Source organism: Pseudophryne corroboree, chromosome 2 (genome assembly GCF_028390025.1).
Source record: "Pseudophryne corroboree isolate aPseCor3 chromosome 2, aPseCor3.hap2, whole genome shotgun sequence".
Lineage (NCBI taxonomy): Eukaryota > Metazoa > Chordata > Amphibia > Anura > Myobatrachidae > Pseudophryne > Pseudophryne corroboree.
In genome coordinates this window covers 517,367,530-517,383,535 of record NC_086445.1, presented here as the reverse complement: position 1 = coordinate 517,383,535, position 16,006 = coordinate 517,367,530, and the positions used below count along the sequence as shown (strand labels likewise).

The 16,006-nt window shown below is 47.0% G+C and overlaps 1 protein-coding gene across 2 annotated transcripts in view; it reads left to right on the top strand.

The window, feature by feature from the left end:
- The window catches only part of S100PBP (S100P binding protein), a 101,695-nt gene extending 99,539 nt beyond the window's left edge, over window positions 1–2,156 (top strand). For both annotated transcript variants that reach the window (XM_063954140.1, XM_063954141.1), the window contains exon 6: window positions 1,710–2,156. In XM_063954140.1, coding sequence (XP_063810210.1) covers window positions 1,710–1,863 — 154 coding nt within the window. In that variant the 3' untranslated portion in view covers window positions 1,864–2,156. The remainder of the gene's footprint in view (window positions 1–1,709) is intronic.
- Window positions 2,157–16,006: the final 13,850 nt, after the last annotated feature.

The following is a 16,006-nucleotide window of genomic DNA, read 5'->3' as shown; positions in this document are numbered from 1 at the left end:
GGGCCCTCATTCCGAGTTGTTCGCTCGTTCTTTTTCATCGCATCGCAGCGATTTTCCACAAACTGCGCATGCGCAATGTTCGCACTGCGACTGCGCCAAGTAAATTTGCTAAGAAGTTTGGTATTTTACTCACGGCATTACGAGGTTTTTTCTTCGTTCTGGTGATCGTAGTGTGATTGACAGGAAGTGGGTGTTTCTGGGCGGAAACTGGCCGTTTTATGGGAGTGTGTGAAAAAACGCTACCCGTTTCTGGGAAAAACACGGGAGTGGCTGGAGAAACGGGGGAGTGTCTGGGCGAACGCTGGGTGTGTTTGTGACGTCAAACCAGGAACGAAACTGACTGAACTGATCGCAGTGGCAGAGTAAGTGTCGAGCTACTCAGAAACTGCTTATAAATTTCTATTCGCAATTTTGAGAATCTTTCGTTCGCAATTTTGCTAAGCTAAGATTCACTCCCAGTAGGCGGCGGCTTAGCGTGTGCAATGCTGCTAAAAGCAGCTTGCGAGCGAACAACTCAGAATGAGGGCCATGGTCCCTTTGACACACCAGATAGCCTGTCCACATCACACACAGCACTTTGGTTGGGTTTAGTCGTTTTACACTATTCCCCCCCCCCCTCCCCCCCCCCCCCCCCCCCCGATCTCCCGACACTTTGGGCGGGATTTAATTCATTTCACCCCTTTCCACACCCGTTCTGTTTCTGCCCTTGGGGGCATGGTATCATTCATTCAGCTTGCTGCCCTTTGAGTAGCGAGGCACCCAACCCTTTACACGACGAAACCTGATTACTATGGGCACAATATGCACGATAACGGGGATCATTTTAGACAGAAGATTGGGCGCGATATATCATTTGAATTCCACTTTTTAAATGGAAGATCGGGCATGATAAACAATTGAATTCCACCCTTAGAGTATTTGCAGAAACCCTTTTTAAGGATACACAAAGGAAAGTTAGGCCATATTTGATAAAAAGCATTGCAGTGATGCAAAAATTTATTTTCTTTGTGCTAGATGGCAATTCTGTCTCATCCATACTAAAGGTGCATACACACGGAGAGATTTTGACTATGAGAGATTTTGACTGAGAGATTTCCCTTGAACTGGCTGGGAGATTTTGACTAACTTTTCCAGCGATTTTGACTATGAGCGATTTTGGCTAACTCATTTAAGCATAGGGATGCTTATTCTTTTCCAGCGACCTAGCCAAAATTGACTTGCCTGCACAGTCTATTTTTAGCAGTGATAGCGATCTGGCGGGGACGCGCATCGCTATCGCTGGCTGTGTACACATGGACAGATATGCAGTAACTTTCTGAGAGATTTTGACTATATAGTCAAAATCGCTCAGTTATATCGCTCCGTGTGTATGCACCTTAAGTCTAGCATAAGTGACCTTAAGTGATCTAAGGGTTGGGTCCAGGATGCCGGAGGTCAGAATATCGACTGCGGCATCCCGATGGTGAGACTCCTGACAGACAGGGGCAAGGTAAGTATACTTGCCTTTCCCCAATGCCCCCCTAACCCTACCTTCCCGCAGCCTAAACCTAACCCTCCCTGGGGGTGCCTCAACCTAAGAAAATGTTAAGTTTGTGTTTTCTTATATTTGTTAGATTTCTATATTGTACCAGAATATCTTTCATAGCAATGTTTGTGAATATGGTCTATCACGTCACCTCTGCCTCATGTGCTGTATTATTGCTTTGTAGGAATTATCCTCGGTCTGGAAAGAAGCCATCTGTACACTGCAGCTTAAATCAATGGGTGGAAAGAAATGGAGGTTCTAAGAAGCGCTTTGAGGACATACCATCTCCATTCCACAGAAGCCCAATTCCTACAGTGCTCTCATTTGGTTCCTCATGATGAGAAAAATGTGAATTTAGGGTTTTGTTTTTGTATTTACAAGTTTGTTGTTTAGGATTTTAGTTTTTATTTACAAGTTCGTTGTTCATTCTCGAGAAGTGTTACATGACAAGCAAGTGCAACTTGCCATAATATTTTGAATACCAACAAATGCCTTAATGTATGTGAATATTTTGGGGCAGTTTTAGAAGTGACCCCAAGTTTAGAATTTATTGTTCTTAACCGGGTATTTTTTGTTTGATATCTCTTTGGCTTATTTGCCCACTTATAATAAATGTATATTTTCAAAATTACAGCATGTGTGCAGCTTTATTGATCCTTTCTTCTCCCATGTTGACTTGTATTTTGTTTTAGTTTGTTGAGTACTTGTGAGAGTACTATGTATGTTTGTTTGTTTTTGTTTTTTGTTTGTTTTGTTTTTTAAATTTTTTTTTTTTTTTTTTCAGTTTCCAGTTCTTCCTATCCTATTTTTCTTTTTTAACAATACTTTTGCTTCTTTCCATATGTTTCTTATTCAATTAATAGGAGGACAATGGAAATGTTGGGATTTAGAGTGAATCCAGGAATTACATTTTACAAAAAGTTTTTTGCTACCCCACCCCTTAAAGGAGCCACAGTTCAGTTTAATGTCCTAGTAGTGCAGAGTGCTTTTAGAGTTGCTGTCGGCTAACATGAGTTTTTATGTATTTTACACATTATTTTACACTCTTTAGGTAGCCAGTGCTCTGCAAGGCAAGTATTGGGGAGCAGAGGTTTCACAGTGGTATCTCCCATAATCTGCAGCCTAAGAATGCTCTAGAGCTTATCTTTAGAGCAGGTGTTGTCTTATTTGGACACTAGCTGCATTTATTTTTTCCCAGGCAAGAAAGGTTTTTTACTTGATGTTCAAGGTTTCCAGGTTTTGTTCTTTTTTGCACCACATATGACATGAATGGTTAGACCTTTAGAAAGCAGAGGAGGACTCCACTGTTGCGGTGCGGGAGGACCTGCTTCTCCTGCATTGGGTTTTTTTTTTGTTCCCGCTACCCCTGTGCTCCCTTTATTTGTTATTTAGAAATATAATGTTTATTATCTGTGTAGCGGTCCTTGAATGGGACCCTATGTTTCAGGGGGTTTTCCCAGTATGGGTTTTCTATTACTTTCTCTTTTTCTACATCTCTGCTCCTTGTTTCTTGCTGCTCCTTTTCTTCTTTCTTTTCCTTTTCTCCCCGGGCGGGGTTTCCATTGATCCTTTTACCACTTCCTGGTGCCACATGGCGCTTAAATTGTTTTCTGTGAATGTTAATGGGCTTAATTATCCCAAGAAACATACAGTGATGTTATACGCCTGTCGGAGAGAAAAGGCTGATGTAGTTTTCCTTCAGGAGACTCACTTCACTGGTACACATTCTCGACTTCAAGGTAAGCAGTTTACCCAAACCTTTTTTGCTTCCGCTGACTGTAAGAAAAGGGGGTAGCTATACTGATTCACCGTAACATCCCATTTGTGCACACTACAACCATAGCTGACCCTAATGTCCGATATGTCATAGTGATTGGCACACTTCGCACAGAAGTCCTAACCCTTGTATCAGTATACGCCCCCAATCAAGACCAATCACGTTTTCTCTAACGTCCTAAGTGGATGCTGGGGACTCCGTAAGGACCATGGGGAATAGCGGCTCCGCAGGAGACTGGGCACATCTAAAGAAAGCTTTAGGACTATCTGGTGTGCACTGGCTCCTCCCCCTATGACCCTCCTCCAAGCCTCAGTTAGATCTCTGTGCCCGAACGAGAAGGGTGCACACTAGGGGCTCTCCTGAGCTTCTTAGTGAAAGTTTTAGTTTAGGTTTTTTATTTTCAGTGAGACCTGCTGGCAACAGGCTCACTGCATCGAGGGACTAAGGGGAGAAGAAGCGAACTCACCTGCGTGCAGAGTGGATTGGGCTTCTTAGGCTACTGGACATTAGCTCCAGAGGGACGATCACAGGCCCAGCTTGGATGGGTCCCAGAGCCGCGCCGCCGGCCCCCTTACAGAGCCAGTAGGCAGAAGAGGTCCGGAAAATCGGCGGCAGAAGACGTCCTGTCTTCAACAAGGTAGCGCACAGCACTGCAGCTGTGCGCCATTGCTCTCAGCACACTTCACACTCCGGTCACTGAGGGTGCTGGGGGGGGGGGGGGCGCCCTGAGACGCAATAAACACACCTTGGATGGCAAAAAAAATGCATCACATATAGCTCCTGGGCTATATGGATGCATTTAACCCCTGCCAGAATACATAGAAAAACGGGAGATAAGGGGGCGGAGCCTATCTCCTCAGCACACTGGCGCCATTTTCCCTCACAGCTCCGTTGGAGGGAAGCTCCCTGGCTCTCCCCTGCAGTCACTACACTACAGAAAGGGTTAAAAAAGAGAGGGGGGCACTAATTAGGCGCAGTATTAACTAGAGATGAGCGCCTGAAATTTTTCGGGTTTTGGTTTTGGGTTCGGTTCCGCGGCCGTGTTTTGGGTTCGAACGCGTTTTGGCAAAACCTCACCGAATTTTTTTTGTCGGATTCGGGTGTGTTTTGGATTCGGGTGTTTTTTTCAAACACCGGGCCCATCTAGGAGTGGCACTGCAGTGTCACGCAGGATGTCCCTTCCAAAAAACCCTCCCCAAACAGCACATGACGCAAAGAAAAAAAGAGGCGCAATGAGGTAGCTGTGTGAGTAAGATTAGCGACCCTAGTGGCCGACACAAACACCGGGCCCATCTAGGAGTGGCACTGCAGTGTCACGCAGGATGTCCCTTCCAAAAAACCCTCCCCAAACAGCACATGACGCAAAGAAAAAAAGAGGCGCAATGAGGTAGCTGACTGTGTGAGTAAGATTAGCGACCCTAGTGGCCGACACAAACACCGGGCCCATTTAGGAGTGGCACTGCAGTGTCACGCAGGATGTCCCTTCCAAAAAACCCTCCCCAATCAGCACATGATGCAAAGAAAAAGAAAAGAAAAAAGAGGTGCAAGATGGAATTGTCCTTGGGCCCTCCCACCCACCCTTATGTTGTATAAACAAAACAGGACATGCACACTTTAACCAACCCATCATTTCAGTGACAGGGTCTGCCACACGACTGTGACTGATATGACGGGTTGGTTTGGACCCCCCCCCAAAAAAGAAGCAATTAATCTCTCCTTGCACAAACTGGCTCTACAGAGGCAAGATGTCCACCTCATCATCACCCTCCGATATATCACCGTGTACATCCCCCTCCTCACAGATTATCAATTCGTCCCCACTGGAATCCACCATCTCAGCTCCCTGTGTACTTTGTGGAGGCAATTGCTGCTGGTCAATGTCTCCGCGGAGGAATTGATTATAATTCATTTTAATGAACATCATCTTCTCCACATTTTCTGGATGTAACCTCGTACGCCGATTGCTGACAAGGTGAGCGGCGGCACTAAACACTCTTTCGGAGTACACACTTGTGGGAGGGCAACTTAGGTAGAATAAAGCCAGTTTGTGCAAGGGCCTCCAAATTGCCTCTTTTTCCTGCCAGTATAAGTACGGACTGTGTGACGTGCCTACTTGGATGCGGTCACTCATATAATCCTCCACCATTCTATCAATGTTGAGAGAATCATATGCAGTGACAGTAGACGACATGTCCGTAATCGTTGTCAGGTCCTTCAGTCCGGACCAGATGTCAGCATCAGCAGTCGCTCCAGACTGCCCTGCATCACCGCCAGCGGGTGGGCTCGGAATTCTGAGCCTTTTCCTCGCACCCCCAGTTGCGGGAGAATGTGAAGGAGGAGATGTTGACAGGTCGCGTTCCGCTTGACTTGACAATTTTGTCACCAGCAGGTCTTTCAACCCCAGCAGACTTGTGTCTGCCGGAAAGAGAGATCCAAGGTAGGCTTTAAATCTAGGATCGAGCACGGTGGCCAAAATGTAGTGCTCTGATTTCAACAGATTGACCACCCGTGAATCCTTGTTAAGCGAATTAAGGGCTCCATCCACAAGTCCCACATGCCTAGCGGAATCGCTCCGTGTTAGCTCCTCCTTCAATGTCTCCAGCTTCTTCTGCAAAAGCCTGATGAGGGGAATGACCTGACTCAGGCTGGCAGTGTCTGAACTGACTTCACGTGTGGCAAGTTCAAAGGGCATCAGAACCTTGCACAACGTTGAAATCATTCTCCACTGCGCTTGAGACAGGTGCATTCCACCTACTATATCGTGCTCAATTGTATAGGCTTGAATGGCCTTTTGCTGCTCCTCCAACCTCTGAAGCATATAGAGGGTTGAATTCCACCTCGTTACCACTTCTTGCTTCAGATGATGGCAGGGCAGGTTCAGTAGTTTTTGGTGGTGCTCCAGTCTTCTGTACGTGGTGCCTGTACGCCGAAAGTGTCCCGCAATTCTTCTGGCCACCGACAGCATCTCTTGCACGCCCCTGTCGTTTTTTAAAAAATTCTGCACCACCAAATTCAAGGTATGTGCAAAACATGGGACGTGCTGGAATTTGCCCATATTTAATGCACACACAATATTGCTGGCGTTGTCCGATGCCACAAATCCACAGGAGAGTCCAATTGGGGTAAGCCATTCCGCGATGATCTTCCTCAGTTGCCGTAAGAGGTTTTCAGCTGTGTGCGTATTCTGGAAAGCGGTGATACAAAGCGTAGCCTGCCTAGGAAAGAGTTGGCGTTTGCGAGATGCTGCTACTGGTGCCGCCGCTGCTGTTCTTGCGGCGGGAGTCCATACATCTACCCAGTGGGCTGTCACAGTCATATAGTCCTGACCCTGCCCTGCTCCACTTGTCCACATGTCCGTGGTTAAGTGGACATTGGGTACAACTGCATTTTTTAGGACACTGGTGAGTCTTTTTCTGACGTCCGTGTACATTCTCGGTATCGCCTGCCTAGAGAAGTGGAACCTAGATGGTATTTGGTAACGGGGGCACACTGCCTCAATAAATTGTCTAGTTCCCTGTGAACTAACGGCGGATACCGGACGCACGTCTAACACCAACATAGTTGTCAAGGCCTCAGTTATCCGCTTTGCAGCAGGATGACTGCTGTGATATTTCATCTTCCTCGCAAAGGACTGTTGAACAGTCAATTGCTTACTGGAAGTAGTACAAGTGGGCTTACGACTTCCCCTCTGGGATGACCATCGACTCCCAGCAGCAACAACAGCAGCGCCAGCAGCAGTAGGCGTTACACGCAAGGATGCATCGGAGGAATCCCAGGCAGGAGAGGAATCGTCAGAATTGCCAGTGACATGGCCTGCAGGACTATTGGCATTCCTGGGGAAGGAGGAAATTGACACTGAGGGAGTTGGTGGGGTGGTTTGCGTGAGCTTGGTTACAAGAGGAAGGGATTTACTGGTCAGTGGACTGCTTCCGCTGTCACCCAAAGTTTTTGAACTTGTCACTGACTTATTATGAATGCGCTGCAGGTGACGTATAAGGGAGGATGTTCCGAGGTGGTTAACGTCCTTACCCCTACTTATTACAGCTTGACAAAGGGAACACACGGCTTGACACCTGTTGTCCGCATTTCTGTTGAAATACCTCCACACCGAAGAGCTGATTTTTTTGGTATTTTCACCTGGCATGTCAACGGCCATATTCCTCCCACGGACAACAGGTGTCTCCCCGGGTGCCTGACTTAAACAAACCACCTCACCATCAGAATCCTCCTGGTCAATTTCCTCCCCAGCGCCAGCAACACCCATATCCTCCTCATCCTGGTGTACTTCAACACTGACATCTTCAATCTGACTATCAGGAACTGGACTGCGGGTGCTCCTTCCAGCACTTGCAGGGGGCGTGCAAATGGTGGAAGGCGCATGCTCTTCACGTCCAGTGTTGGGAAGGTCAGGCATCGCAACCGACACAATTGGACTCTCCTTGGGGATTTGGGATTTCGAAGAATGCACAGTTCTTTGCTGTGCTGCTTTTGCCAGCTTGAGTCTTTTCATTTTTCTAGCGAGAGGCTGAGTGCTTCCATCCTCATGTGAAGCTGAACCACTAGCCATGAACATAGGCCAGGGCCTCAGCCGTTCCTTGCCACTCCGTGTCGTAAATGGCATATTGGCAAGTTTACGCTTCTCCGACAATTTTATTTTAGGTTTTGGAGTCCTTTTTTTTCTGATATTTGGTGTTTTGGATTTGACATGCTCTGTACTATGACATTGGGCATCGGCCTTGGCAGACGACGTTGCTGGCATTTCATCGTCTCGGCCATGACTAGTGGCAGCAGCTTCAGCACGAGGTGGAAGTGGATCTTGATCTTTCCCTAATTTTGGAACCTCAACATTTTTGTTCTCCATATTTTAATAGGCACAACTAAAAGGCACCTCAGGTAAACAATGGAGATGGATACTAGTATACAATTATGGACTGCCTGCCGACTGCAGACACAGAGGTAGCCACAGCCGTGAACTACCGTACTGTACTGTGTCTGCTGCTAATATAGACTGGTTGATAAAGAGATGTCTATGTAACTATGTATGTATAAAGAAGAAAGAAAAAAAAAACCACGGTTAGGTGGTATACAATTATGGACGGACTGCCTGCCGAGTGCAGACACAGAGGTAGCCACAGCCGTGAACTACCGTACTGTACTGTGTCTGCTGCTAATATAGACTGGTTGATAAAGAGATGTCTATGTAACTATGTATGTATAAAGAAGAAAGAAAAAAAAACCACGGTTAGGTGGTATACAATTATGGACGGACTGCCTGCCGAGTGCAGACACAGAGGTAGCCACAGCCGTGAACTACCGTACTGTACTGTGTCTGCTGCTAATATAGACTGGTTGATAAAGAGATGTCTATGTAACTATGTATGTATAAAGAAGAAAGAAAAAAAAACCACGGTTAGGTGGTATACAATTATGGACGGACTGCCTGCCGAGTGCAGACACAGAGGTAGCCACAGCCGTGAACTACCGTACTGTACTGTGTCTGCTGCTAATATAGACTGGTTGATAAAGAGATGTCTATGTAACTATGTATGTATAAAGAAGAAAGAAAAAAAAACCACGGTTAGGTGGTATACAATTATGGACGGACTGCCTGCCGAGTGCAGACACAGAGGTAGCCACAGCCGTGAACTACCGTACTGTACTGTGTCTGCTGCTAATATAGACTGGTTGATAAAGAGATGTCTATGTAACTATGTATGTATAAAGAAGAAAGAAAAAAAAAACCACGGTTAGGTGGTATACAATTATGGACGGACTGCCTGCCGAGTGCAGACACAGAGGTAGCCACAGCCGTGAACTACCGTACTGTGTCTGCTGCGACTGGATGATAAATGATATAAAAAATATATATATATCACTACTGCAGCCGGACAGGTATATATTATATATTATATAATGACGGACCTGCTGGACACTGTCTGTCAGCAGAATGAGTTTTATTTTTATAGAATAAAAAAAAACCAACACACAAGTGAAGTCACACGACGAGTGTTTAACTTTTTCAGGCAATCACAATATAAGTATACTACTAACTATACTGGTGGTCAGTGTGGTCAGGTCACTGGTCAGTCACACTGGCAGTGGCACTCCTGCAGCAAAAGTGTGCACTGTTTAATTTTAATATAATATTATGTACTCCTGGCTCCTGCTATAACCTATAACTGGCACTGCAGTGCTCCCCAGTCTCCCCCACAATTATAAGCTGTGTGAGCTGAGCAGTCAGACAGATATATAATATATATAGATGATGCAGCACACTGGGCTGAGCCTGAGCAGTGCACACAGATATGGTATGTGACTGAGTCACTGTGTGTATCGCTTTTTTCAGGCAGAGAACGGATATATTAAATAAACTGCACTGTCTGGTGGTCACTCACTATATAATATTATGTACTCCTGGCTCCTGCTATAACCTATAACTGGCACTGCAGTGCTCCCCAGTCTCCCCCACAATTATAAGCTGTGTGAGCTGAGCAGTCAGACAGATATATAATATATATAGATGATGCAGCACACTGGGCTGAGCCTGAGCAGTGCACACAGATATGGTATGTGACTGAGTCACTGTGTGTATCGCTTTTTTCAGGCAGAGAACGGATATATTAAATAAACTGCACTGTCTGGTGGTCACTCACTAGTAAACTCTCTGCACTCTCTACACTTCTACAGTACTCCTCCTAGTCCTAAGCTCCAGTAAATCTCTCTCTCTTATAATCTAAATGGAGAGGACGCCAGCCACGTCCTCTCCCTATCAATCTCAATGCACGTGTGAAAATGGCGGCGACGCGCGGCTCCTTATATAGAATCCGAGTCTCGCGAGAATCCGACAGCGTCATGATGACGTTCGGGCGCGCTCGGGTTAACCGAGCAAGGCGGGAGGATCCGAGTCTGCTCGGACCCGTGAAAAAAACCATGAAGTTCGGGCGGGTTCGGATTCAGAGAAACCGAACCCGCTCATCTCTAGTATTAACTATACAGCAGCTATAAGGGGAAAAACACTTATATAAGGTTATCCCTGTATATATATAGCGCTCTGGTGTGTGCTGGCAAACTCTCCCTCTGTCTCCCCAAAGGGCTAGTGGGGTCCTGTCCTCTATCAGAGCATTCCCTGTGTGTGTGCTGTATGTCAGTACTTTTGTGTCGACATGTATGAGGAGAAAAATGATGTGGAGACGGAGCAGATTGCCTGTAATAGTGATGTCACCCCCTAGGGGGTCGACACCTGAGTGGATGAACTGTTGGAAGAAATTACGTGACAGTGTCAGCTCTGTATAAAAGACAGTGGTTGACATGAGACAGCCGGCTACTCAGCTTGTGCCTGTCCAGACGTCTCATAGGCCGTCAGGGGCTCTAAAGCGCCCGTTACCTCAGATGGCAGATATAGACGCCGACACGGATACTGACTCCAGTGTCGACGGTGAAGAGACAAATGTGACTTCCAGTAGGGCCACACGTTACATGATTGAGGCAATGAAAAATGTTTTACACATTTCTGATAATACGAGTACCACCAAAAAGGGGTATTATGTACAGTGAGGAAAAACTACCTGTAGTTTTCCTGAATCTGAGAAATTAAATGAGGTGTGTGATGATGCGTGGGTTTCCCCCGATAACAACTGATAATTTCTAAAATGTTATTGGCATTATATCCTTTCCCGCCAGAGGTTAGGGTGCGTTGGGAAACACCCCCTAGGGTGGATAAAGCGCTCACACGCTTGTAAGGGCTCTACCCTCTCCTGAGATGGCCGCCCTTAAGGATCCTGCTGATAGAAAGCAGGAGGGTATCCTAAAATGTATTTACAAACATACTGGTGTTATACTGCGACCAGCAATCGCCTCAGCCTGGATGTGCAGTGCTGGGTTGGCGTGGTCGGATTCCCTGACTGAAAATATTGATACCCTAGATAGGGACAGTATATTTTTGCCTATAGAGCATTTAAAAGATGCATTTCTATATATGCGTGATGCACAGCGGAATATTTGCCGACTGGCATCAAGTCTAAGTGCGTTGTCCATTTCTACCAGTAGAGGGTTATGGACACGTCAGTGGTCAGGTGATGCGTATTCCAAACGGCATTTGGAAGTATTGCCTTATTAAGGGAGGAGTTATTTGGGGTCGGTCTTTCAGACCTGGTGGCCACGGCAACAGCTGGGAAATCCACGTTTGTACCCCAGGTCGCCTCTCAACATGAGAAGACGCCGTATTATCAGGCGCAGTCTTTTCGTGGACAAGCGGGCAAAAGGTTCCTCATTTCTGCCCCGTGACAGAGGGAGAGGAAAAAGGCTGCAGAAATCAGCCAGTTCCCAGGAACAGAAACCCTCTCCCGCCTCTGCCAAGCCCTCAGTATACGCTGGGGCTTTACAAGCAGAATCAGGCACGGTGGGGGGCCCGTCTCAATGAATTTCAGCGCGCAGTGGGCTCATTCGCAAGTAGACCCCTGGATCCTTCAGGTGATATCTCAGGGGTACAAATTAGAATTCGAGACGTCTCCCCCTCGCCGTTTCCTAAAGTCGGCTTTACCGATGTCTCCTTCTGACAGGGAGACAGTTTTGGAAGCCATTCACAAGCTGTATTCCCAGCAGGTGATAATCAAGATACCCCTCCTGCAACAGGGAACGGGGTACTATTCCACACTGTTGTGGTACCGAAGCCGGACGGCTCGGTGAGACCGATTCTAAATCTAAAATCTTTGAACACTTACATACAGAGGTTCAAATTCAAGATTGAGTCACTCAGAGCAGTGATTGCGAACCTGGAAGAAGGGGACTACATGATGTCTCGGGACATCAAGGATGCTTACCTTCATGTCAAAATTTACCCTTCCCAACAAGGGTACCTCTGGTTTATGGTACAGAACTGTCACTATCAGTTCAGACACTGCCGTATGGATGGTCCACGGCACCCCGGGTCTTTACCAAGGTAATGGCCGAAATGATGATATTCCTTCGAAGGAAGGGAATTTTAGTTTACTTGGACAATTCCCTGATAAGGGTAAGATACAGGGAACAGTTAGAGGTCGGTGTAGCACTATCTCAGGTAGTGTTGCGGCAGCACGATTGGATTCTCAATATTCCAAAATCGCAGCTGGTTCCGACGACTTGTCTTCTGTTCCTAGGGATGATCCTGGACACAGTCCAGAAAAAGGTGTTTCTCCCGGAGGAGAAAGCCAGGGAGTTATCCGAGCTAGTCAGGAACCTCCTAAAACCGAGCCAAGTCTCAGTGCATCAATGCACAAGGGTTCTGGGTAAAATGGTGGCTTCCTACGAACTAATCCCATTCGGCAGATTCCACGCAAGAACTTTCCAGTGGGACCTGCTGGACAAATGGTCCTGGTCGCATCTTCAGATGCATCAGCGGATAACCCTGTCACCAAGGACAAGGGTGTCCCTCCTGTGGTGGTTGCAGAGTGCTCATCTTCTAGAGGGCCGCAGATTCGGCATTCAGGACTGGGTCCTGGTGACCACGGATGCCAGCCTGCGAGGCTGGGGAGCAGTCACACAGGGAAGGAATATCCAGGGCTTATGGTCAAGCCTGGAGACATCACTTCACATAAATATCCTGAAGCTAAGGGACATTTACAATGCTCTAAGCTTAGCAAGACCTCTGCTTCAAGGTCAGCCGGTGTTGATCCAGTCGGACAACATCACGGCAGTCACCCACGTAAACAGACAGGGTGGCACAAGAAGCAGGAGGGCAATGGCAGAAGCTGCAAGGATTCTTCGCTGGGCGGAAAATCATGTGATAGCACTGTCGGCAATATTCATTCCGGGAGTGGACACCTGGGAAGCAGACTTCCTCAGCACGACCTCCACCCGGGAGAGTGGGGACTTCACCCAGAAGTCTTCCACATGATTATAAACCGTTGGGAAAAACTCGACAGGTATTGCGCCAGGTCCAGGGACCCTCAGGCAATAGCTGTAGACGCTCTGGTAACACCATGGGTGTACCAGTCAGGGTATGTGTTCCCTCCTCTGCCTCTCATACCCAAGGTACTGAGATTGATAAGATGGAGAGGAGTAAGCACTATATTCGTGGCTCCGGATTGGCCAAGAAGGACTTGGTAACCGGAACTTCAAGGGATGCTCACGGAGGATCCGTGGCCTCTACCTCTAAGAAGGGACCTGCTCCAGCAAGGACCCTGTCTGTTCCAAGACTTACCGCGGCTGCGTTTGACGGCATGGCGGTTGAACGCCGGATCCTGAAGGAAAAAAGGCATTCCGGATGAAGTAATCCCTATCCTGATCAAAGCCAGGAAGGATGTAACCGCAAAAACATTATCACCGCAATTGGTGAAAATATGTTGCGTGGTGCGAGGCCAGTAAGGCCCGACGGAGGAAATTCAACTGGGTCGATTCCTACATTTCCTGCAAACAGGAGTGTCTATGGGCCTGAAATTGGGGTCCATTAAGGTTCAAATTTCGGCCCTGTCAATTTTCTTCCAAAAAGAACTAGCTTCAGTCCCTGAAGTTCAGACGTTTGTAAAAGGGGTACTGCATATACAGCCTCCTTTTGTGCCTCCAGTGGCACTTTGGGATCTCAATGTAGTTTTGGGTTCCAAAAGTCACATTGGTTTGAACCACTTAAATCTGTGGAGTTAAAATATCTCACATGGAAAGTGGTCATGCTGTTGGCCCTGGCCTGGGCCAGGCGCGTGTCAGAATTGGCGTCTTTATCCTGAAAAAGCCCTTATCTGATTTTCCATTCGGACAGGGCGGAATTGAGGACTCGTCCTCAGTTTCTCCCTAAGGTGGTTTCAGCGTTTCACCTGAACCAACCTATTTGTGGTGCCTGCGGCTACTAGGGACTTGGAGGACTCCAAGTTGCTAGACGTTGTCAGGGCCCTGAAAATATATGTTTCCAGGACGGCTGGAGTCAGGAAATCTGACTCGCTGTTTATCCTGTATGCACCCAACAAGCTGGGTGCTCCTGCTTCTAAGCAGACTATTGCTCGTTGGATTTGTAGTACAATTCAGCTTGCACATTCTGTGGCAGGCCTGCCACAGCCAAAAATCTGTAAATGCCCACTCCACAAGGAAGGTGGGCTCATCTTGGGCGGCTGCCCGAGGGGTCTCGGCTTTACAACTTTGCCGAGCAGCTACTTGGTTAGGAGCAAATACGTTTGTAAAATTCTACAAAATTGATATCCTGGCTGAGGAGGACCTGGAGTTCTCTCATTTGGTGCTGCAGAGTCATCCGCACTCTCCCGCCCGTTTGGGAGCTTTGGTATAATCCCCATGGTCCTTACGGAGTCCCCAGCATCCACTTAGGACGTTAGAGAAAATAAGAATTTACTTACCGATAATTCTATTTCTCATAGTCCGTAGTGGATGCTGGGCGCCCATCCCAAGTGCGGATTGTCTGCAATACTGGTACATAGTTATTGTTACCAAAAAATCGGGTTATTGCTGTAGTGAGCCATCTTTTCTAGAGGCTCCTCTGTTATCATGCTGTTAACTGGGTTCAGATCACAAGTTGTACGGTGTGATTGGTGTGGCTGGTATGAGTCTTACCCGGGATTCAAAATCCTTCCTTATTGTGTACGCTCGTCCGGGCACAGTATCCTAACTGAGGCTTGGAGGAGGGTCATAGGGGGAGGAGCCAGTGCACACCAGATAGTCCTAAAGCTTTCTTTAGATGTGCCCAGTCTCCTGCGGAGCCGCTATTCCCCATGGTCCTTACGGAGTCCCCAGCATCCACTACGGACTATGAGAAATAGAATTATCGGTAAGTAAATTCTTATTTTTTTCCGCGCACTTTTTCTGCGTCTTAATAGAGTAGCGCAGGGCCACATCGTATTAGGTGGGTACTTTAACACTGTGATAGATCCCCTTTTAGATAAATCCAACTCCCCAAAAAATGAGAAAGACGCATCTCCGGCTGATGCTTCTCTCGCATTAATATCCTCCCTCACACGGCTTAATCTACGGGACACCTGGCGCCTTAAACATTCCACAGCAAGGGATTATACCCACTTCTCCGCACCTCACCAGCATTATTCTCGAATAGACATGATCCATGTGTCTCAATCACTCACAACGTTGATGTCTGATGCTGGCATCACTCCCTGTTCATGGACTGACCATGCTGGGGTATATATATCCTGTTAAAACTCTACAGAACCCCCTAATAAGACACGCAAATGGTGTCTAGATGACACCCTCTTTTCACATCCCTCCACTCTCTGACACCAAATTAGACCTGAAATTTTTCTTTGAGGAGAACATCTCCCCAGAAGTCTCTCCTAGTCTTGTTTGGGAAGCGCACAAAGCCACTATTTGGGGTCATTTTATATCTAAGGCCTCAGCCATGCGCAAGAATGCAGCACAGGAAATTTCCTCATTGGAATCTCAAGTTTCTGCGCTTTTAGCCCAACATAAAAATGCCCCGAGTGACTCTCTACTGTCCCAGATAGATAATCTTAGGGGTCAGTTAAGTACTCTTTTGTCGCAACGAGCGGCATCTATACTACAGAAGCTCCGTCAAAAATTCTATGATAAAGCGGATAAAATAGACAGTCTCTTAGCCAATAAGCTAAGAAATAAGAGAGCTACTGGAATGATAGAAAAACTACACTCCAATACATTAAATACGCTCACTTATGACCCTAAACTGATGGTAGAGGAATTTCGGAGCTTTTATAGCTCCTTGTATAATCTCCCTGCCCCTCCTCTTTCCTCTGACGGTC